Below are 24,702 nucleotides of genomic sequence, written 5' to 3'. Positions count from 1 at the left end.
ACTAGAATTGCAGTGAGTAAGGATGAGTTTTTTTTAACTCTTATTGGATTCCATAGCCCATTTTTTAATGAGGTGGTGTAGTTAAACTTCAATGTACACCTGATGGAAATCTACCTACGTGAATATAGAACTGGGTCGGTTTTTATGAGTATTCGGGCATGTAATCTAGAGCATTCATGGAACACAGACAGCTAGGGCCAAAAAGCGCAATACCGCATAACTGGCATATAATGACAAAACAATGTGGGTACATGTCATCTATTTCACTATAAGGAAAGTTGGTTCAAAGATTTTTTAATCTACCGCTTTCACGTGAGAAAAGACATGTTACCCTATGACTGGTTCAAGCCCGAAAGGCACCAGTATCTTAGGCATTGCAATTTTGTTTATCTCTGGCATTTTGTAAACCCTTTCTTTTGTAATATCTTATTCCAAAATAGTGGGGGACTATAAGTATTTTGAAATAGTGGGGGATTGTTGGAATCTCTTTGTTGTATTTCAATCTACTTAAAAGTGTGCAAAGTGGAGGAGATGAATATAGAGTGTTCTCTCCACTTTTGTTCTTGGAAGATAGTCCCACATTGCCTAGCCACCACTAACCTTGTTAGTGGGTAGTGGCTTGGTTTGCCTAAACTTGTTTTGCTTTTGAAGCAAGTTTCGGATTTCTGTTTCCAGTAAGTTTCCTATTCTCGTTTTACGAAACCGACCGCGACTCTCTATATAACCGTGGATCGTAAGGCCCGATATAAAAATACTCACAGAAACAGATCTCGCAAAAACAAACCCCAAGCTTCTCCTTCTCTTCTTACTTCATCAGGTGGCAGAGAGAGTTATTATGTCGTTCTAAAGAGAAGTCTGATTAGTGCAAAACCAGTCTTCTGTAACCATTGAATCCTGTGAGGAGAAGACATCATTGTAGCCTTTCTGCACAAGTGGAAGGGGCGAAATCTTTCCTTAATTAAGGACAGTCTTATCGACACCTTGGTTGTTCACTGTTCGTCTACTGTTCCTTCTGTTCTACTCTAGTTAATATTTTCATACAACTATTCTAACAACATATACCTTAGAAATCCTATTGCAAACCTAGTTTTCAAATCTTATGCAACATCAACTATGAATCATGCTCACGCCTTCTTTTATGATTTTAAATTACCCCACTATATGAAAATCCCTCCCAAATCAATGTTCATTGCTCAGGTATGAACTTGATTAAGATAGCTTTAACTTACGTCGTATACTCAAATAGTTCGAATTGAAGACACCACTGTTAAGTAGTGGTGTCAAATGGGCTGGGATGGGCTGGCCCGGCCCTTAAACAATGAAGCCCTCATGCTTTGAGGGCCGGGCCAGCCCTACCCTCATTTACCTTTAGGGCCGGGTCGGGTCGGGCCAATGCTTAAATCTCGAAGCCTTTATCCGCCCCTCAACCCTCTCGAGAGGGCTTGAAAGGCCGGGCTTGAGGGCCAAACGTGAGGGCCGGATACTATGTTATACATTTGATTTACAAAATAAATTTAGAAACATTAATTAAAAATGATAAAATCGAATGCACTTCACAATTAAACCTTTAAACTACTACAAAAACATGTTAAAGTTGTATTAGTCAATTAAGATCAGTTAAATTCATTTCATAAAATATTATAATGAAATTATAAGGTTGGAAAACTTAATAGATAAACATTCTTTTAAGTGATTTTTAGCATATTAATGTTAAAATGAAATATATTGTAAAAAAATTTATTAAAATATATATAATAAATGTGGAGGGCCTAATGAGGGTCGGGCTTAAGGGAGGGCTTAAGTTTCAAAGTCTAGGCCCTTACCCTCCCCTCAAAAGCTTGAGAGCCGGGTTGGCCCAGCCCACGAATGTGTGAGGGCCTCATTTTAAGGGCTTTTTCGGCCCATGGGCCGGGTCGGGGTGGGCTAAGGGTTTGAGGGCCATTTTGACACCCCTACTGTTAAGTGGCTTAAATGTGTTTTCCGTAGATCGTTGGTGCATCAGTCTCATATCTTACTATATAGAAAAATATGGGGTATGATGAATAGTATTTTCACGTACGTCACAGGGGCAATTTGGTAATTTCTCTATCTATTTTGGGGGTATTTTGGTCTTTTCACTATATGAAGGTATTATCTCTACGGTTCTCAAATATTCTCGCTCTTATTCTCTCTCTCTAAAATCTCCAATAATAGGATGGTTGATTCATCTACGTATTAATTATTTGTTGAATTGATCAAATTTATTTCCTATGCATACATCTCTGCAAACGATTCAGGTAGCCGAAGCAATTGAATTCTCCATTGGAAGTTCTTGAGCAAGAGATTTATGATATATCGAGCTTGAGAAAGCTAGACGATCGAAAGTGATTTTTTCTCTTTTCATTACTTTTTATTCAATATCTCTGTGTTTTGAATATGTAATTGAAGTTTGAGCAAGTACGTTTTGTTTGCTTTATCTCCTTCATGTTAAATTTACAACTAAAAAGGATTTTTTCTTCTTCTATTTTTAGAAAATTTCTCATTGTTCTCTTTGTCATTTTATCATTCGTTGAATAAATTGTTTACAATAAATTATTTCAATTTTAGTTAATTTTTGAGGAAATAAAAGTTAAAAGGACTTTATGTAATTTTATGAAACTATAGTCGATAAAATAACATGAGTTTGTTGTGAGCAACTCTTTAATTTGTGAGTGGATACAAGTGTAGAGAAGAGTGAAAGCACTAACGAGGGTTACGAGGGTATCTCAGTGTTCTTTTTTTCATTTAGATTTGGCAACTACAGTGCATGTACGCTACTAGAAATTTTTTATTTATGGCATACCCTTTTTGTTTGTGGTAAATAATTGTTTGGCATATTTCAAAAATGGCAGTGTGCTTTGAATATGGAGAAGTATGAAATTGCTCAACGATTGAGTAAACAAGCTTACAGAGGTACCTCTATCAAATTTAAATGCTTATCTTTTCACTATCTAATGGTTCTCTGTAGATTTCTCGAATATTCCCCGCTTCGTGTTTGCAATTTCTCATTATTCGCCCTGTCTTGGTCTCCGACCGGTATTATTCACAACCTTCGACCGGTACTATTCACACGTAAAGGAATACTATATGATTTTTTCAATCTTGAATCTAAAATATATATAGCTGAAACAAATTTTGTGGCGCCGTTTTGTAGTGATTATCTATTCAAGCTTTTGCTCATTGGATATTATGGTGTTTGGCAAATCATGTCTGCTCCCGAGATTTACTGATGTAAGTTATACTTATGGCATAATTTTTAATATTCACAGCTTGAAGGAATCAGGCCTTTGGAGGTTAGCTCCAAGGTCTTGGGGTATGATTTCCAAACTAAGCGGGGGTTAAAAATCCTGATTGTCAGTGCATTATTATGTGTTGTGAGATTATGTATGTCATTGAGAAGTTGCTACTTCTCTAGACACTGATATGAAATTTACCTATAGATTTCTATGTGGAGTTGCTCTCATTTTTCCTGACCTTATTCATATTCATGGTGTACATGATGACTCATATCTGGTAGTGTGAGAAGGCAAACACTGTTCTTAAAGATTTGAATTTCTCGCCACTTTCTATATATATATATTTATTTCTTCTATGTGATTGTTATCCAAATGACTACTATTGTTCGCACATAGAGGAATACTCATGAGAATGTAAGAGAATAAATATCAAATGTTCTGTTCATGTTGAAAGTATATCTTACTATATTAGGAAAATATGGGATCTGGGTATGTGTTTTTTGCATAATATTGCTCATTGTGTTCATACAATTCGAGGATAGCAATTTTGTAATTTCAATTTCCTCTGTCCAAATTGAGTATACTATTACTGATTTGTTTGGGTGGGTACTGGGGACTAGGGAATACACACTCTAATCTTTAGTTAATTATTTTGCAAGAATTAATTATTTTGATGGAATTGAGATGCATGCTCACAGGACTAAACGGTGGAAAACCACTTGAATCATCCGGTCTCCCTGATTCTGCAATTGATCTATCTTCAAAATATTACTTCGACATGCAGGTAAAATATGATCCCAGAATCCTTTCATGAGTTGTATAAATTGGCTTTGCCAAAAAGCCAGCTAAGGCACTGATAGATTTGTGTCATCGTATATGTCAAGGTAAATGGTAAGATATGCATGATCAGGTTATTGGAAACATTGTTGTAGTTCCTAAACTCACGTACATACACAAGTGTAACTTTCACCGTGGGTTTTGTCGTAATATAGTGACTCTTCTCTTGATTTTTGTAGGCCTTCTGTTTCTATGATGAAAAAGAAGTTTTATGAGAGCCTCGAATGCATGGTTCGAGTAGGTCTCATTCAGAACTCTATTGCTCTTCCCACCACTACACCCTTTTCAAACCAGAATAGAGTCATTTTCGAGAAAGTGAAACCTCTTATAGATGTTGCAAGCACTTCAAGAGTCAATGTATTATGCTTACAAGTGAGTCACTAACGAAGACAAACTATGTATATGAATAATTTTACATAATTGCGACATCCACAAATATTATACATAGATGTATTTCCATCTAATATTAATATTTCAAAATGTGTTTATATTTTGATCCCAAGAGGCATGGACAATGTTGTTTGCATTTTGTACCAAAGAGAACAGATGGTGTGAGTTTGTTGAGCCAGTCGATGGGGAATCGATCCAATTTCTTTAAGACCTGGCACAAAAATATAATATGGTCATAGTGAGTACTGATGTTGTTTGAACTTTTTCTGAATGGTATGTGCAACAGAATCACATACCATGTGTTTGATACTGCATATGGGAAGATAGTTGTTAACATATGATCTGGAAGACACCATCCTTTGAACTGGTTAGCCTTCGGTTTGAATGGTGCTGAGATTGTCATCAACCCTTTTGCTACTGTTGGTGAATGCAATGAACCAATGTGGCCCATTGAAATTATCTTTTGCCCTTTTTACATTATGCTGCAGTTGCCATAATTGGATTAGTTCTTTTGCTGCCGGTAAATTAATCATGTATAATTTCATCTCTAACACATTCAATTGTTTACAGAAATTAAAAAAGGAGTTACGCAAGCTATCATCCATTGCATCGTCAGAGATTTTAAAAGAGTCCAGTACCAGCATAAAGTAAACTTTTGATGCGAGAGCCTCCTCAAGCACCTCCAACACTAAGAATGAGTACAAACTACAAAGTATACAGTGTAGATAAGGTTCAAATGAGATGCGTCATTCAAGGGAAATTGAATTTTAAGAGGTGAAGGACAACAAGTTTGGCCCACAACTTTGTGGCAACCACTTCTGATATATGGTACAATCTTTGTATGTAAGGTGCGCTTCTATTGAGTTGTTGTCTCCTACCTCAGTTAATTTCCCAACTTTTCCCCCTTGTGTTTTTGAGAGTAAATAGTATTGAACAATATTGTTAAGATTTTTATTGTTGTGGATGTATTGTTAATACGTGCATCGCACGTGCATAATGCTATTACAGCTAATCTGTGTTCGGCCTGGTGGCTTCTGTCCTCTGTGGATAACATTTGTGATCTAGAAAAGCTTCCGAAGGGAAGCCCTTGGACATGCCCTGGTGATCATTTATTGCTTAGTATGGGGCTGATTTGGGGTGCAGTTGGTCCAAGTCGCGTGTTTGCACCAAATGGTCAGTTAAATTCGACTCCGCATTGTTCACAAAATTTGGGACAGCTCGCAATATTCTAATTAAAGTTTGGATGAAGTACATTGCCCATCCAGTCAAATGTCACAATACCAAAACAAGTAAAGATAGATTCAGAACCAGAACCAACGTAGTATCCCGGATGAAATCTTATTTTAACTTTTTTTAAGAGTAGGTTATGTATGAGTACTAGGGGAGCCATTTTTTTTTTCCAAAAACCCGATATTTTTGAATTCCGATTCGATATTTTTTGGAATTTAAATGATATTTGTGTTCCGATCTCCAAATTTCGATATCTGATTTTTTTTCAAAAAATAATTGGATCAGAATTGGATGTGTTTTCAAAATCCGATTTGATCTGATTTCCGATTAATTTCCAAAATTTTAATATATAGTTGTTTATTTCATATAGTTACTAAATTAAAAACTACATATAGTTTATAAACCAAATAAAAACCCTAGAGAAATAGAACATTGTCTCTCTCACAACTTCAAAAAAATCAATATATATTGTCATTCTAGCGCATGTCTCTCTTTCTCTCATCTTCTTATTTACTGAATTAATGCATTAACATGAAGAAAAAACTTGTTGAATGAACATGTTAAAAGGTCTAAGTTATTTTCTGAATTAATACATTTCAAAATGATTGCTAAATGAATGTATTAACTGGATAAAAAATGGTTTTCCTAAAAGAGAATCCGATTATATAATTCAAATTTCATATTTACTTTCGATTTTGAAATTTCCAAAAAAAATTCGATTTCTGAACATTCCAAATTCGAAAATTCATAAAGAAATTGCCATAGAAAAATAATTACATTAGATTTGGAAAAGATATTGTCATCCGAAAAAAGAATTCCGATCCGAAGTCACCCCTATGACTGACCCTATGTACAGATAATAACTCTGAACAGAGCGGAGGAAAGTCAAAAACACTACATTACCATATGGAGTATTAGATGCTGGCATTTAGCAATGGAATCTGTAGCATGGTTGCACTGTTGCAGTCCCTATGTACACAGTAACACAGATTAAACTTTCTATGGTGATATTTTCGTTTTATCAATGAAGAGTCTCAAAAAATTTATTGTTAAGGCCTTCATGAATCACGATTGCTCTCCTGGCAATCAATGGATAGAGGTAAATGTGGATGGCGATAAAACTGGATGAATAGCTAGCAGGGATTAAATGTTGCGGCACTCTCCATAAGAAATATTGCCATAGCGGTGGAAAATGAGTGTATGATTGAGAAACAGTAGCCGGTCCATCACCAATTAATTAGCTCAATTGATAAAATTTTGATAACTTCTTTTGACTCTTGACTAAAATCTTTCACTCCTTGACCGACCTTGAGACGCAGGAAAGCTCATTGCGAATACATATATGCAGGTCATTGCTTTAATAGCTCGCTCAAAGTGCAACTATATAAGAAAATGCTGTTGCCACTTGCCAATAATTCTCTTGGATGTTTTAAAGCAAGGGAACCCCAATTTAATCATGCATCTTCTAAACTTTTGGAGAAAGTGGAGAAAGTTGCAACGAATTCATATATTAATTAACTTACTTTTTCATAAAATGTACATAATAATAGTCTTTATAGCTTGCTTATATGAAAAATTTAGGGTGTGTTTGTTAAATTTTAACTCATGGAATGGAAAGGAAATAAAATGGGTGGTCCACTATGGAATGGAATGAAAAAGAAATAATTTTAAATGGTATGTGTTTGGTGGAAAGGAAAGTAAAAAAAGCTGGGGGAAAGGAATAATTATGTTTGTTTTGCAAAAAGCTGGAAAATGAATAATTGTATTGTTGGGTCATAGGTGTATTAGTAGTAAGTCCCTATCTATTTATTTCTTTTCCTTTCCTTTCCACAAAAAATTTGAGGGGTTAGTAGGACACAAAAAACTTTTTCCATTTCAATAATTTTGTTTCCATATGGAAAAGCGTTCCCATTTTCTTTCCAGTAAAACAAACACCTTTATAAACTATGGAAAGATTGGGCCATTTTATTTTCCTTTCCTTTTCATAGTGTTTCATCATAAAAAACAACCCTTGTGTTTTTAACTCTGTACTCTATACTAGTAAACTCACTATAATATGCCCAAAACAACCCTAAAAGGGTCAAAGTACTCTGGACTAATTAGGGTTTAGGGGTTTACACACTTTTAACTCTAAAATCTCAATAAATTACAAAAAGCAGCTTTTAAACGAGCCACATGAAAACAACAGAGTTGGTCTCTGTTTTAAGCCTTGTGTTTTTGTCCATGTAAACGTGGACAAATTCCCAGCTAGTGTATTACATACACATACTTGCTTATTCATTCAAACACTCTCTCGAAGCCTTCCTTCCTTGGCAAAAGACTGCTCACCGTTCCTTCTCCACATGTTCCCCTCTCTTTTCTCTCTTCTTGACTTATCAACATTACTTTGTAGGTGACTTTATATACAGAGATATGGGGTTGATGGTGGAAGAAATGGAAAGTAAAATGAGAAGAAGAGTTGATGGGAGAATATGTGAGGAGTTTTCAGCTGGGTATTATGGTATATGTACAGTCAGTGGAATGTTAAGTGCTGGAACAACTCATCTTGCTATTACTCCTCTTGATGTTTTGAAAGTTAATATGCAGGTTTGTTTTTGTCATTTTTTTTACTCAATGCTTGTATTTGACGATGCCCCTTTTGATTTATGATTTTTCGACGAATGGTTATCAATCAGATTACATAGTGTTGATTATGAAGAATGAGTGTCTCCCCTGCATGTTTGTTCATGATTATGTTATAGCATTTAGGAATTGTTGATTGTATTTGTATGTTTGCGTAATTATCAACTAATGAAAATTGAGCAACCAATTAGGACCGTGCTTCCATGTTCCATTTTATAACTTACTAGTGCCCGTAGTTCGAAATAAGTTCATGGTCTACCTGATAGTCTACTGATTTTTGTGTTAATGTTTAATAGTGGCAAAACTTGTAAACAAGAGATTATAAAGGCTGCTACCAAAAAAGGAGATATATAGGCACATATTGCAGGAACGAGGGAAATATGTAAATGGGAGTCGCTCTTCAGATAGTTTATTCATTGGTTAAGTTTTAGTTCTAGATGACTGGAATTTTGTAGGATGTGCTCATGGTACTGGACAACCGATTTTTAGTGACTATGCCTTAGAAATGGACAAGTGGAGAGGAATCTCAGTAGAATGTAACGGTGAAAATATGTCCTTCAAATGGCACCCAGATAGATGTTACAACTTACAGGACTTGAGTGATGATGATAATGGGATTTTTATGTTGGTGAACTATGATTCTAAAGCAACTGATTAGATTCTAATGTACAGGGAAAAATACAAAAGCCTTCCCTTTCTATCCTAGTAACGACCCTTTCCCTTAAATTTGATCATCGTTATTTTTCTATGCCTTTCTAATAGTTATGGAGGTTCTGCATTTGGTGTTGAATATTTGCTATTGTCTGCTGTATCTCTCTTTCCCTCTCATATTTCCACTCTCATGAACATGTTTATCTTTTGATAATTGTTGGTATCTTAAGGGGACCTAATAAATTCATCGTTTTAGGTGAACCCTGTCAAGTACCACAGCATTTATTCAGGTTTCAATTCTCTCTGGAGGGAACAAGGTGCTCCAGCGCTTTGGAGAGGTTGGGGTAGCAAATTGTTCGGCTATGGTGCTCAAGGTGGCTGCAAATTTGGCCTTTATGAGTACTTCAAGAAGTTTTATTCAGATGCGTTAGTAGGCCATGATAAGAGCCTCATCTTCCTTGCGAGCAGTGCATCTGCTCAAGTATTTGCTGATGTTGCCCTCTGCCCTTTTGAAGCTGTAAAAGTCCGTGTTCAAGTAAAACCTTATTATGGAAAGGGCTTGATTGATGGATTCCCAAAGTTATATGCAACTGAAGGTGTCTTTGGGTATACAAATCAAATTCTTATTTCTCTCATTTCCTTTTTCCCCTTTCTCTGATTCTATTTACTTTTGTGTTAAAGAATATTTTCTTCCACTGCAGATTCTATAAAGGCCTACTTCCACTCTGGGGACGTAACCTTCCATGTAATTCTCATTCTCATTTTCATTCTCATTCTCATTTTTTTTCTTTTGGAATATATGTATATTCCATTGTGACCTGTTATACTAAATATGCAGAGGTTTGGGTGTATTCTTTAATGTATCGCGCCAAATGAGAAACTAAGATGCATACTTTTTGTTGACCTCACTTCATGAAGAAGATATGGTCCCAGAATCTTTCCTATTCGTCATATAATCCTCCTTTTGTTTTACGCTTCCTGAATTCGACCTGTGAGATGACGTGCCCAAGAAGTTGTGATGAACTAGGAAATTTTTAATGTGGGATGTACTGTACTTACTGTAGATTACTGTGTTGGTTCTAAACTACTGTAGATCTACCATTACTTGTTTTGGTATTGCCACATTTGAGTGGATGCAGTACTTCATCCAGATTCTGATTTATAAAGGCAGCCTTGTTCTTTCTACCCACTAGCTATATAATGTACAAAAATCTTGGTTATTAGTGGGCATATATACATTTGATGAGCATTGTTCTATTTCTTCTTTTTCGCATTTCCGTGTTATGTACTTGGACAGGAAAACTTAAGATATCTCACAAATGGAGCTTACTATTAGTATATGTGACTTGGACTATCAACTTTTCGTTTGTCTCATTTGCCTAGATAGGTATTCTATTACATACTAATCTCATTAGACTTGTGTTTTACAGTTTCAATTGTTATGTTCTCGACGTTTGAGCATTCTGTGGACTTCATATATAGTAATATGATTCAAAGAAGAAAGGAAGATTGCTCTAGAGCTCAGCAACTTGCAGTGACATGTGCAGCTGGCTATGCAGCCGGAGCTGTTGGTACTTTTGTTTCTAATCCTGCAGACAACATTGTTTCTTCTCTGTATAACAAGAAGGCTGACACTGTGATGCAGGTTCTCTCTCAAAATGCTTTTTGACATTCTTTGGTTTAGTTTTAACTTCTTGAATCCAAAGTTCAGTTAGAATATAAGTACTAATATTTGCTCTCTGGTATGTCAGGCTGTGAAGAACATTGGTTTTGTAAATTTGTTTACAAGAAGTCTTCCTATTCGAGTTGCACTTGTCGGACCCGTCGTAACTTCACAATGGTTCTTGTACGACACCATTAAAGTGCTAACTGGACTGTAAGTAAATGTTATGAGCATATTATTGAAATTTCTCATACTTACGATTTCTGCCTACTTTCTTCCATTCACGAGGGAAATGCTGCGGCCGCCTAGGTCTTTTCTGTTGTTATATGGGTCAAATATACCTGGACTTTTAACTAAAATGAATATCTCATGAAGAATAAACTGAAGGTTCTTGTCCAATAAAACAAAAGAAAGTAACTGGAATTGCTTGGCCTGTCCCATATTGCCATAACCACTATTTCATTTTCCTGAACAATACATCTCATTGTTTTCAATGTTTGTTGAGGTCTTTTAAGATCTTTGAACTAACAGTTGGTCCAATGGATGACAAGTACATGTGTAAAACCCATTATTTCTCTATGGTGCTATATCGCAGTAAAAGTTCGTTATTGACGTTAGTCATTCATTTTTAGAGTTCCTTGTTCATGATCATGAATTCATTTGCAGATTCATTGTAATGTTAATAGCTCTTCTATATCATACGTGTAGAGAGGTGGAGAAGGGATGTCACTAATATGGTTCATGCAGTGAACAACTCCATCACTCTTGACTATTTTCTACCCCTTGTTGTAATTTGCTTATGTGGACTTTATTGAGAGTTGACATAAATAATCATTAATGCCTAGTTTAGTTCAGAATATAAACAAAATACAAAATGTGTACCCTGTAACAGAATTATTGGCTACGACTTGAAAAAATGTGGTTAATTTAAGAGAATGTAAAAAAATGCCATGTCCCAAAAAAACCATCTATGTCCATCTTTTATTGTTCATACTATTACTATGATTCATTGGAAATTTTTCAGGCCAACTAGTGGAGGTCTTCCTAGCCGTTTGCAAGAAGTGAAGTGATAGCTTAAGTCCTTCTAAAATGTGACCAATAGGTCAACCATACTTATTTTTTTACTAGAAGCACTCATCACCGAGAAGACTGGGGAAGCCTCTTCCTACTGGAATTGATTCTCCAATGGAAAAGCATGTAATGAAAGCAACAGTTCTGCTCTACAACCATTTTCTGGATTTTCTTCTCATGGTCTCGCAAACAGATGAGAGACAGATACCCTTCGGTTCAAGTTCAATATTGTGACCAACAGCTTAAATTTAATGTAACCATTTTTAACATTGAGGATATATGGTTTTGCCTCATGCAACATTGTATGTTGAAAATATTTGTGGAATGTAAAGTGTGTGATACTATAGTAGCTCGATCAGGCCACAGTGCGTATATGAAATATTAATTTTAGCAGCAACCTTTTTTCAAGTTTGCAATTGTGTTCATGATCTATTATAGAATTATGATTACGCAATTACATGAGCCATTTTCTTCTGGTTGTTTTACTTGTTTGTAAATTGTGAGAAGTACGAGCGGGAAATTTTGTAGCATTTGGTAAATCATTTTATAAACTGCAGCATTTTTTCACAGATAGGAATTTTAGGTCCGTGTGGTGGATGGTTCACTTTCTGACTAAATGCTGCTGTAGTGCTATACTGCTATGAGGGTTGTTAAGCGCAGACCTGTTTGTCTAATTTTAAGGGATGTATATTACCTATAGAGATCAATAGTAATTTTTTCCCCAAAAATGTTATGGTATAGGCAGACCTACACCTGCATTACACAACCGAATATTACACATGATGTACCCTTGCAATTAGTGGGCAACAAATCTTCCTAAAGTTAAGAATTAGAAGAAATAGTTAAAATTTTGCTTCGTGATGCGCATTGGGAAAGCTCCTATGAAACTATGTTTGGAATTAAAATAAAGCTTCATTTATCTTTGGATTTTAGTGATGATAGTATATAGCTTTAGTGTTATGGTTCTAAGTAAATTCTTTCTGATTTTCTTTCCATATTTTATAATTTAATTACGTGCTCATACGAGTGTAAATGCATAATGCTGGAAAAATGAGGAGAAGACAATATTTATGTTTTTTTTTATAAGTGATCTTTATTAAGAGGGTTGTGCATACCACAAAAGTTAAAAAAAAAAACAAAACAAAACAAAACAAAATGTAAAACAGAGAGTGAGTACTCACTTGTTTACAAATAAAACAAAACAAACAAACAAACTACCCTCCAAGTACCAGCATCCTCTTGTATAAAACAAGTTCTTTGAACCTATAATTTGATATGTAGTGGACATCCAATACCACAGCAGCTATTTAACATCTAGCATAGTACTCCAAAATATATATATGATTATTTTTTGTTTTTCATACCACCCAAATAATAGTATACCGTAATAAACTCATATCTATCTTGTAACCAAAGCATCAATATCTTCTGCTAGGACCAAGACAATATTTCTTTCCAACAATTCAAACGGACATACATCAATTTCCTCCAAAATCTCAAGTTATAGTAATGAATGATCTTCCCAGACATTGTACATTATAATTGAAGACACTTGATTCGAATTCAGAAACATAGAAATTATGTTGTGGATGAATTAACTTGAAAGGCGTACCACACTCTTTAAACAACAATAGGCTAACGAAGGTCATATCAACCGAGTGAAGGAGTTGTCAAATTTGTGTAACACAGAAATCTTTATTTATACATGCAAAAGAAACTCAATATTTTTTATTTTTTTAATGAGAAAATAAACTCAATATTTGAATGCACTAAACTAGAATTTGAAAGTAAATTCTGCGTGAACAAGAATCATGTTATTCTAGTGTATATATATTAGCGTTCACATCAAACCAGAAAACGATAACAAACAACATTTCACCAAATTTCCACTGTCGAAACTTTCAATATATCCGTTCCAGACTTACAGATTCTCGAAAAACCAAAAAGTTCGCAGAGATATCAAATATTTCAGCGAAATTACGTCTTTACTCCACACACAACACATTCTCACATCTTACTATATTAGAAAAATATGGGATATGAGGAATAGTGATTTGGTGTCACGTTTGTGTCCGTCACAGGGGCAAAATTGTAATTTCATTAGCTTCTACCTAATTCTCGATTTTTCCTCTCTCTAATCGCTCTCTCTCTCGGTCTCCCCATTTCTCCCATTTGCAACTTTTAGATATCTCATCTTCTTGCTCCACGCCTCCACCGAATCTCCTTCATTCCTAATTTCATCCAAGAATTATGTCCAAAGTCATTTCAAAATCAATACTTACAGCCATTCTTAATCACTTTGAGGATCAAAAGGTTATAAGGGGCAACTAAATGGGATTACAGATTAATAAACACTTTTGATTTCTCTAATGCTTCAACCAGATCAGAAAATAGGAAGATAGTTGGGGATGCTCGCGAACCGATATCATCATCATCATCTGAAGGTAAAGCTTTATCAATAACTCTAACAAACTCTGTATAATCAATTTTGCCAATAAGAAATCCTTTGGTGAGGTAGAAGAAGTCGATACCTTCTTGCTTTAATTTTAGTTTCAAATGAAGCAAATGGATGAGATAGAAGAAGCCGATACCTTCTTTCTTTCATTTTGAACAGCATGAAGATAGTAATTCTTTGTAAGTTAGTATGACAAATTTTAATGCAGTTTAAAAGTAATTGACTTTGAATAATTACGAAACTTATATATGTTAAAACACATTAATCTTCCTGTGAGAATGTTAGTATACTAATTGTTTATCTCTCTTGCCTTATTTAATTTTGGTAGTAACTGCCATTTGATTTAAAATGGATGATAATTCAGCTACAAATCAAATAGTAATAATAATCGGTTGGAGCGAAAGCGAAAGCGATATAGAGAGTGTCGCCAGATGATGACTGAGGAACAGCTAGAGATTCGAAAAGAATGTTGGCATTTGCAATATAGAGAATATAAACAAAATATGAGTGATGAGCAAATTGCCACTGAAAGAGAGCGTGTGATGAGGTTTCATGTAAGTGCCCGTCAGGAAGTTGTCGAACGAGCACCTAATCTATTTTCAGTTAGTGCTGATGAACAGTTGAAGGTTTTAGCTGATAGGTTTCATAAGCATGGTGGTTATGGTTTATGGTTTTGTCCCTGTGACGGACACAAACGTGACACCAAATCACTAATCCTCATACCCCATATTTTTCTAATATAGTAAGATGGTCTGATAGAGATAGTTCTTAATTGTTTCAGACTGAAAATGGTTTACTTTCGGTGAGGTTTTTTCCGAAAGGCGTTGGTCATAATGTTAAACCTTATGGGCTTGGACAGAACGAGAATTTAGAGGATGAAACTGAGGGGAATCGAAGGAATGATTATAGGAGGAGGTCTAGAAAGAGGGTTACTTATCCGCGTGAGTCATATAATACTGAGTTCAATAGTGGAGCATTTCAAATACTATTGATAAAAGATAAAACAGATGTAGAGGGTGGCTTGAATAAATTAAGCATTTCAGTTAGTATAGAAGAAATGAGGGTGAAGTCGCGATCGATGGTAAAGTCTAGGGAAGGAGATGGTAGGGTTTTGTCACATAAAAATTTGAGGAATAAATGGGATAGATAAAAACAGTTATTACATGATATAGAGAAGAACCATTTATATTGCGCAAAGATGTAGAAATGGGGGTATTGTGTCATTGTATCATTTTTTTGTTATCAACTTTCAGTTTCTCGATCAGGATTGTAACCATGTAGTGGTTAGACATAACATCTTGATAATTTGTGCTCATATCTAATTTCCCAAATGTCTGTATGTTGAATTCATTGTCACAAGGTATGACACAACTTGATCCTTCTACAACGACTATATACAATGGTCATTTGTAAGCCTTTCAAGCTCTTTATAGTGGTCGGAATAGTTTCTTAAAATCAGCCTGAGTTCCTCCTTTCTTAGTTATGAAAGTTTTAGCTTACTGCTATATATGAGAACCATGATACTTACAGAGACATTAATAATGTTTTGATGGTATTAGTACATACTTAGCACTAATTTAAAAAATCAAAGGAAAAAGTTACAAAATAAAAAAATTACTTTCAATTTTGTTTAATTTCAATAGTCAAAAATTTATGGATTATGTTTCAATAAAAGATTCTATTCATGAGGGTGAGGAGTAGCGGTCTTTTTTCAATTTTAGTTCTCTCTCCCCAATACATATTGTTTTAGCTTTTGTTCAAGTCTTGGGATACTTTCAACTTAGTATTGCAATAAATATATAAGGTCATATTGTCAGCATGATTGGTCTAAAAATCATGTTGGTGCAGTGGTGCTTTTCATAGGAAAGCAAGCAACGGAACCGCTGCAACTACATTAAGGATTCTGGATACTGCAGATAAAATGGTGAGTGAGAAGGTACCTTTGAAGCTGAGTGCCTAAGAGGTTAGAAGCAAAGATAGTTGTAATTCTGTTGGAAAGTTGTAGCTAGACAATAACTTAGTACTGATGAGAAAGCTGAGAAATGAATCAGATGATCTGGATTAGCAACAAAAAGATAAAGTCCCAAGCATTGGACCTCTTTTTTCAAATTTTTGTTTGGAGTTGTAATAGACTTATAAGTTTTTTGGAGTAACCTCAGCAGAAACTTGGCAATCTCAAGACATGCTATGGGGCAATTTTTATTTTCTTATGCCTTCTATGGGGCAATTTTTGCTATCAACTATGTTACATGCTATGGGGCAATTTTTATTTTCTTATGCGTTTTTTACTGACTACTATGTATGTGATATTTTGCATCTGTATATTTATCTGATATTTGGTTTTTTTGCATTGGTATATATGGTTTTTCAACTCCCCTAACATATCTTGATTTACAATTTTCACCAACATCGATTTAAACATAGAGTGACAATTACCAAAATCATGAACATATACAGACTTGCACCATTTTAGATATGCTAATACTTATACAATTAGGTTGGCGTAAAAACACGTGTGTATGCACGTGCATCATGATAGTAACCATCAAGAAGTGAAATGAGATCAATCTTGTACAAACCTTTTCGTACGTACTTTGAATGTTTTTCAAGTTTCCATGCACCCGCTCAAAATGCAAAATCACTCACCAAAAACTAGTTTATTATATTTACCGAGAAAACCACGCAAAAGAAATCATGAACTCGATCTAGCTTTATACCTCAACTTTTCCACGCGAAAGGAATTCTCCAAAATACTTTCTGTAGCTATGAAAGCTTGTGGAACAATACCTAATGCTCAAAAAATTGGCCAAACGAATCCCCACTTTAGAAGTGTAGTTATGTCTAGACTTGAATAAAATTAGGGGTTCATTGTTGAGATGCAAATCGAAATTGTCAAGCAAAAGTTTGATTTCTTGAAAATCAATAATTACTAATATAAACTAGTCTAAACAATTTTCAACCTACTCGTATCTATATATATATTTTTCTGCTGTGATGCTAAAAATCCAGGTTTTCGGTGAGTGATATTGGTCAGACCCAAGATCGAAAACAATCACATCCCCAACCAAAAAATAAAATCGGAAAATTACCTATGAACTGAATTTTCGAATTTCTATGACAAGTCAAATAGTAATTTACAATTTTCGTTACCAAAAACTAGACTAACCAAAGAGCCCAGTTACATTAACCCCAATAAAGTGTTTTATTACTTTTTTTTCAATTTTTAAAATGGTGTATGATTCTCTCTTCTTTTCTCTGTGTTTTTCATCATTAAGTCTTTTCATTTGAAATAAGATATTAGAATACCCCATTCAAAGTGGTCTCCTTCTCAAAAAAATAAAAGTGATCGATCTCTGTCGCTCTAGCTAACTTTCCATATATTTTAATGCAATTCTTCAAATCTACATGTACATGCTAACATTGTTTCTAGTTTCTACATACATGTAAAGGGTAAGGTTGTTAGTTGTTACCAAAATAAAATTAAAAAAAAAAAAAAAAAAAAAAATTGGAAAAGAACTTGGAGACGGATATTTATAGAAAACATAGTGAATTTACACCTTCTCGAGTTAGTCTTATCCGGCTCCCCTTAGTTACTCTGGTTTTCGGTAACAAAAATTGTAGATTACCATTTGACTGGTTGATAAGCACCCAAAACTGTAATATTAAATCCCGAGAGACATAGCATTTTGGTCAATTATGTTATTAATAATCATGTAATAATTATATTTTCGTACTTTTGCAGGTTTCCGCAGTTAACGTGAATATAATGATAAAACATGCATCGAAGTACGGGAATACTAGAATATTTGAAGTCTTTCGACACAGCCCCAGTGAATCCCAACAAAGCCTGACTAGAGCCGATGTTTCCAAAGGAACAAAACCAGTGCAGAACGGGTCCACATGTAAAGAAGCAGCAAACTTCCGAAGCTCACATCTTTCAAACCTGGATGCCGACTTCGGCTAGTGAACTTCCAGAGCAATCAGGGTGACGAATTCTATGCAAAGACAGAAAGTTGTAAAAACGCCAAAATCGGCGCCGCCACTAGACACACCACGTGGACCCACTCTGTGGGCCCAAAAGGCATGACGAGTCAGCATAGACAGGTGGCAAGTGATGGTCACAATTTTGTGCCACCTTGCAAAAGGAAAAGACACGTATCAATTCAATGTTTGAATTGAATTGGCTGTAGACAAAACATTAATTGCAAATTTTGTTTCCTAAACAAAACTTTGGAAGGAATACAAATGAGGAAAAGACAAAAAGCAAAGTAAACAAGGTAAAGACAAAACTTTGTATTTCAAAGTTTTGAAGGATTCAATTTAACAAATTAAAAGGACGAAATAGATTAAAAGGCTTCACGAGGGAGACCAGCCTATATATATATGTGAGGGGGGTCTTCAATATTTCTCCTTCAGCATTTTATGCTTTAGTCTTTGCTCATTAGTTAGTTAGCTTTAGTTTATCGTCTGTAGCTTCATTCCAGTAGGTAGTTTACATTCCGTCATTTTCCCTTCCAGCAGCTTCAGTATTGTAAGTCTTTCTTCTTAATAAAAGTCATTTCTTTTCAAGTTTAATTCCTGTCCTGCATTTACTTATTTATTGTATACAACAAGTTTAATTATTCCTCCAATGACTATGAGCTAATCCCCTCCCCCCCCTCAAGGAGAGGGTTATGCTGCTCGTGTGAGAATCCGGATTGACACTTTAATATTATAGAATCACTACTTAGGAATTAGGTGTAGATTATACATCCGGTCCCAAAATGATTGAGACTATACAAATTTGGAGTGCTGATGCTCCAGAACAGTCTCGCGCGCGACTCTTTGATGTCAGATAGCTCTCCAATTTGTCCAGCTGATGTAGAATCGAACCAGGAGCTGAAATGATATTCCAGAGATGAAATATTAGTTCAACTCCTTATGCTAGTAAGATATGCTCAGAGATGTGTGTATTTCGCTAGGGATCGATACTCGACGTCGTCTCGAGTTTGTCTATGAACTCGAGACGGATTAGAGCTGTAGTGATATGGTAGTATAAACTGTTGAAAATGATTCTTGTATGAATACGATTAACCCTCTCTCTGTTTCTCTATCTTTGTTTATTTACGTCGAAATCACCGTTATTTATTTACATTATTTGCATTACTGTTAATTTACTTAAACCAACTAAATAACCTAAAATCCTACTCACCAAAAATTGTAAATCCAGATGTAAACCTTGCCGAGCCTTAAGGTTTGGACGATCCCTTACTCGACCTATCCTACCAAACCCACGTGAGTAAGGTAACTTGACTAAACGAATGACTATACGGACTTTGGACTTTGGACTTTGGTCTTCGGACTTCGGACTTAAGTATAAAACCAAAACGTACAATTTAACGTTTTATCAAATAGCACCGCTGCACGCCGAAGGACTCTGGACATTTAACGTAATAACTGTAATACATCAAACATAACCCCCTCCCCTACCCCCTCATTTTTTTTTATTTCTATTTCTTTTGCAATACTAACGTGTTACGTACCTGTTTGCCACAATTTTTTCTACTAACAGATACCTATGAACCAGATCTTGTTTATCTTTATTAGCACAGTCTAAGTATTCCGTAGGAACTTGAAGTACTGAACTAATAAAAGAGTCTCGGACTAGACTATATTAGTAGCGCGCGACACTAACATGTAGTATCAACACTCCGGTTTTTAGGTACAGACCACTTTCTTTCTCAGTACTATTTTGGACTCTCTAGTCCTATTTATTACCCATCCAGTAAGATTCACGAGCTCGAGTTAATTCGATCGTTGTACGAGGAATCGCGGGACGCCAGGTTTCGAATTCTTAAACTCCTCAAACTTTGTCAAGGATATTATTTGCTATAACCTGTTTCACCTCGCATATTTGTGTGTTGGCATAAAAATCTTTGCATGTAAATGTGGTTCGTCATTACATATTCACGTTAATACGATTAATATGATTCGAATATATTTGGATGTAATAGTAATTTCAAACCACCTACTTAGAATATTTTTGTATGTATATGTTACATCAATTCACGTACGCGGTATTCATTTACATGAGTTCATTCTCAACATTCCCCTAGCTCACATATAGTTGCACTTATCGGTAGCTATAGATTATTGCATGCATAGAACATAATTCTATTCACATATAAGTAATATAGATTTGCATGTGTAGACTTGCTGTGTAAAACTAGCATGTGTTAATTGTATGTTTAGTTTCTATTTTGGCATCTATCGTCTTTAATTGCATGTTTCGTAATCACGTCTCCATAATACATTAATTACGTAAACTAAAAATAATAAAATAAAAAAATAATTAAAATCCTAATAATTAAAATTTCATCATAATCATCTTAATAATACCCCGCATAATACACCATCATAAATCATTATCCTATTCCATCAGTGTCTAGGAAACTTGAAAGATTGAGATTGCCTAATTAAGGAACGTGCTAGCACAAACAACCTCCCTCAATTCTCTCAGGTGACCTAGCTGCTGGAATATTCACATGTTATCCTAGCTTACCTGCTCGAGTTAGCAACAGCTCAGGAAAACATGCTTCACCTCCCTCATTCCTTAATTCTAAATCATCCTGTCATAAATTGTTCCTTATGAGCCTAAAATTAAAACTTGTGTTTGTATGAGACTACGGTCTGGTACTAATAAGGAATTAGAACTTACATATCGTCATCGGAAATACAATAAACAACTGCTTAAGCTATCTCCTAGACATAGTTCCTCCTCCGTAAACCAACCTCGTCAAGTATCTTCGTTGTCATTATCTCCCTTAGTTATGGCTCAGGAAAATCCCACAATCGAGAAACCACTTTCGGACTTCTATATTGCCTTACAAGAAGGACTTGCTTCCTACATTAAACTCGATGAGATTGTAGGAGATTTTCGCATTCCGCCAAACATTTTTGGTTTGTTACCTGTTTACTATGGTCTAGATCATGAAAGACCATACAATCACCTTCGTCGGATGCAACAAGTAGTCACCACTTTCCGCCATCCGACCGTTACCAATGAACAAGTCTTGCTTAGGTTATTTCCCATCACCTTAGCTGATAAAACTTCAATTTGGCTCGCAGGCGAAGCGCCGCAATCTATTGACATATGGGCCAAACTCGTACAAGCATTCATGATAAAGTTTTATACTCAGAAGAAAACTACATAAATGCTTTAGAAGATTCAATTTTTTCGCCAGCACCCCCAGGAATCCTTTTCAGAAGCATGAAGCAGATTTACTGATCTGCTTCTCGAATGTCCCCATCATCAACTCGGCACCGCTGTTTTAGTCCGTTCATTCTTTAATGGTCTCTCTGACCATCAAAAGGAAACATTAGATATCATTAACGGCGGTTGTTTCATGGACAAAGGCGCTACTGAAGCATACACTTTTCTTGAGAAACAGGCTTCACGAAGCACCCATTGGGGAAACACTGATTCTTCCAGATCTTCTAAAGACACTCCTACCAAGGTTACGTCTATGTTCGAGGTCAAACCCGATCCTAAATTAAAAACTTTGATCGAGTCCCTAAACAAAAAGGTCAATGCTCTTTCGGTTCAAGTAAATGATCAAAAACCCAAACAAGTCATGGCTACCAATGCTTCCCCATGTCTTCTTTGCTTAAGTCCTGAGCACGCCAATTCTTATTGTCCTTTGGTATAAGAGTGCTCTCCACAACCATCTGAAGAGGCTTGTGCTTTCAACATCCCTAATGCACCTTGGCGACAACATCCGAATTTGGCTTGGGCCCCCCTGCCCAACAACAAGCTACTCCGAGTGTCAACAACGCTCCTGTACGACCACCCACGAACTACAATTCCTACCGTCACGGAAATCCTCCGCAATTCTAGCAAGGGCAAAGTCATTTTCCCAACAACGCAAATATAGGGTACCAAAACAACCGCAGCCTTGTTCCCACTAATCAAGGATATGGCTACCAAAATCAACCCATAAACAATAATTGTGAACTTGTTCCTGCCGCTCCACTGGTACAATCCACTACCAATAAAATAGCTGAAACTTTTCTGACTTACATGAATCAACATAATCAAATCCTAGCATCTATCCAACAGTCTATTCAGCTGTTAGCACAGGATAAAAGTCAAAAGGGCGTGTTTTCAGGCTAAGCAGTTCCAAATCCTAAGCCCACCAACACTGCCTTTGAACTCAACAATGCACTAGGATCTAGTAATCCCAGCCAAGGTGAGGTAAATGTCATCACCACTCTTCGTTCTGGCCGAACCATCGACAACAACATATGTATGCCAGACATTGAATCGACAAAAGCCACGGCTGACGTCCTTCCAACTCCTACCTCGCAACTTATAGCGGACAAAGTTGTTCCTTCCATATCTACATCCACGTCCCTAGGGAAAGACATCACTGATCCATATGCGCGATTCCGCCCAAAAGATCTATTACCTACCCGTTTGGCAAAGAACAAACCTGGCGAACATTTTGATAAGATCCGTGAAACCTTCAAAAATTTGACCATAAACTTACCTTTTCTAGATGCGCTTAAGCATTTACCCAAGCATGCCAAGTTTTAGAAAGAGATGTGCACCAAAAAACGACGTACGAATGTTCCTCAACAAGCGTTCCTCACTGAGCAATTTCCCTCAATTACTACTACCAATGGTGTGGTTAAATACAAAGACCCAGGTCGACCAACTGTACCATGCACGTTGGGCGACAAGTATACCGCTACCGCACTTTAGACCTAGGCGCCAGTGTTAACCTACTTCCCTACTACTTATTTAAGCAATTAGGTCTTCATGAATTAAAACCTACCAATATGACTCTGCAACTCGCGGATCGCTCCATCAAGTACCCAAAGGGCATAGTAGAAAACGTCATAGTCAATGTCCAAGATTTTTACTACCCAGTTGATTTTGTCATTCTAGATACCGAAGTAGCCTGTGACTCCATTCCTATCATTTTGGGACGTCCATTTCTTGCAACTACTAACGCCCTCATCAATTGTTAGGACGGTTCAATGACATTGTCTTTCGAGAACCTTTCTGTCGAAGTCAACGTGTTCAAATTAATGAAATAATTTCCCGATCCTATAATGGAGGGTGAGATTAGCTTGGTCGATAATATGGAATAAGAATATTTCGAAAACTCTTTTCCCCCAGACAAGGTACACCAATTTCTTTCTTTTGATAATCCTAAGTTTACTCGTACATTAAGGATGTCCACGCATTATTAGAGTCAGTACCTCTATTTGACCCTACTGCTGCATTATCAACTGATTCAGAAGAACCGGACTCGCTCTTTTCCATTGAAGAGACAGCCCCTCACGATTCCTTGATCCTCACTCCTCCAACTCCAGATTTAAAACCTCTACCCTTTGATTTGAAGTACGTGCGTCTCGATCCCTATGGTTGTCACCCTATAATAATTTCTTCTCACTTGACTACCAACGAAAAAGCACGTTTGATTCATGTCATTCGTGAACATCGCTCCACTATTGGATGGTCCTTAGATGATATCAAAGGAATAGACCCTAGCGTATGCACGCATCACATACATCTCGATAACGGCACAAAGATATCGCGGGAACCGCAACGTCCTCTTAACCCCGCCATGAAAGAGGTGGTGAGGGAGGAAGTTTTACGTTTACTTGATGCAGGTATAATATACCCTATCTCTGATAGTGACTGGGTTAGTCCTGTCCACGTTGTTCTCAAAAAGTCCGGCATTCAAGTTGTACAAAATGTAATTGGTATGTTGCTGGGACAGGGCATGGAACGTCTTACAAGCTGATTTTGAGGCAGTGGAGAAATGTCAATCCCCCATGATGTTCAGAAGAAAAAATAATCTAACAGTGTGCTTTCACTTTTATGATGTATAATATATAGTGTGTTACAATAAATTTCTGTGGAAGATGTCAGCTATATTTTTGCTCAAAGCCTCTCAGGTATATTCTTTCTTCCTTTTAACACTTTGAGGACACAAATCCGATTTGTTTGGGGTGGCGAGAACCTTTCGCAAAAATTAAGCATTCATAGTTGTATATAGTTTTATTTTATGTCTAAATAAACGTATTTAGTGACAAATTCTCGTTTTCTTTTCTGTGATGAAAAATATTTAGATATCTCACCCTAGCATTTGAATTAGGACTTTTTCTTAGAAACTTGAGTTAATACGTATGCAATAGTTTTTACATCTTTTCATGAGCATTCATGCACTGATTATCATTAAATGTACACATCAATAAGTTTCTTGGACCCACGGTTAGACAACTTAGTTTCCATATCTTGTAAGAATCTAACCAAAAAGCCTCAAAATGTGTGATATGTGAGTAATGACACAGAGAAGTAGTTTTTCCAAATAGAGAAGTTCACACGTCTACTTACTTGATCACTACCCGAATCTTATGCGAGAATTTAGGGGTTCTTTGGATCGATATAGCCAAAAATTAACACCTGTAAAAAAATTTACCGCTAGTCGCCCATTGAACCTTTCATTAACCCTTTCTATTTCACCAAAAATTCATTA

General features: G+C 36.0%; 1 protein-coding gene, 1 long non-coding RNA gene and 1 pseudogene across 2 annotated transcripts; all 3 read left to right on the top strand.

Annotated features, from left to right (window-relative positions):
* The first annotated feature begins 2,188 nt into the window (after positions 1–2,188).
* LOC147491561 (uncharacterized) lies at positions 2,189–3,580 on the top strand. Its single transcript, XR_015199489.1, has 3 exons — positions 2,189–2,363; positions 2,871–2,931; positions 3,173–3,580. It is a non-coding gene; the product is annotated as an uncharacterized LOC147491561 (long non-coding RNA).
* A 347-nt stretch (positions 3,581–3,927) lies between these two features.
* Positions 3,928–4,978, top strand: LOC147491560 (beta-ureidopropionase pseudogene; annotated as a pseudogene).
* A 2,995-nt stretch (positions 4,979–7,973) lies between these two features.
* Positions 7,974–12,115, top strand: PHT3;3 (phosphate transporter 3;3). The gene is made up of 6 exons (XM_086567022.1): positions 7,974–8,297; positions 9,241–9,590; positions 9,686–9,729; positions 10,415–10,629; positions 10,736–10,860; positions 11,672–12,115. The coding sequence occupies exons 1-6, from the start codon at positions 8,124–8,126 to the stop codon at positions 11,715–11,717; spliced, it is 954 nt and encodes a 317-aa protein (XP_086423148.1). The 5' UTR covers positions 7,974–8,123; the 3' UTR covers positions 11,718–12,115.
* Positions 12,116–24,702: the final 12,587 nt, after the last annotated feature.

Source organism: Coptis chinensis, chromosome 6 (genome assembly GCF_015680905.1).
Source record: "Coptis chinensis isolate HL-2020 chromosome 6, ASM1568090v1, whole genome shotgun sequence".
Classification (NCBI taxonomy): domain Eukaryota; kingdom Viridiplantae; phylum Streptophyta; class Magnoliopsida; order Ranunculales; family Ranunculaceae; genus Coptis; species Coptis chinensis.
The sequence above is the reverse complement of the archived record's forward strand: the minus strand, read 5'-3'. Positions and strand labels throughout refer to the sequence as shown.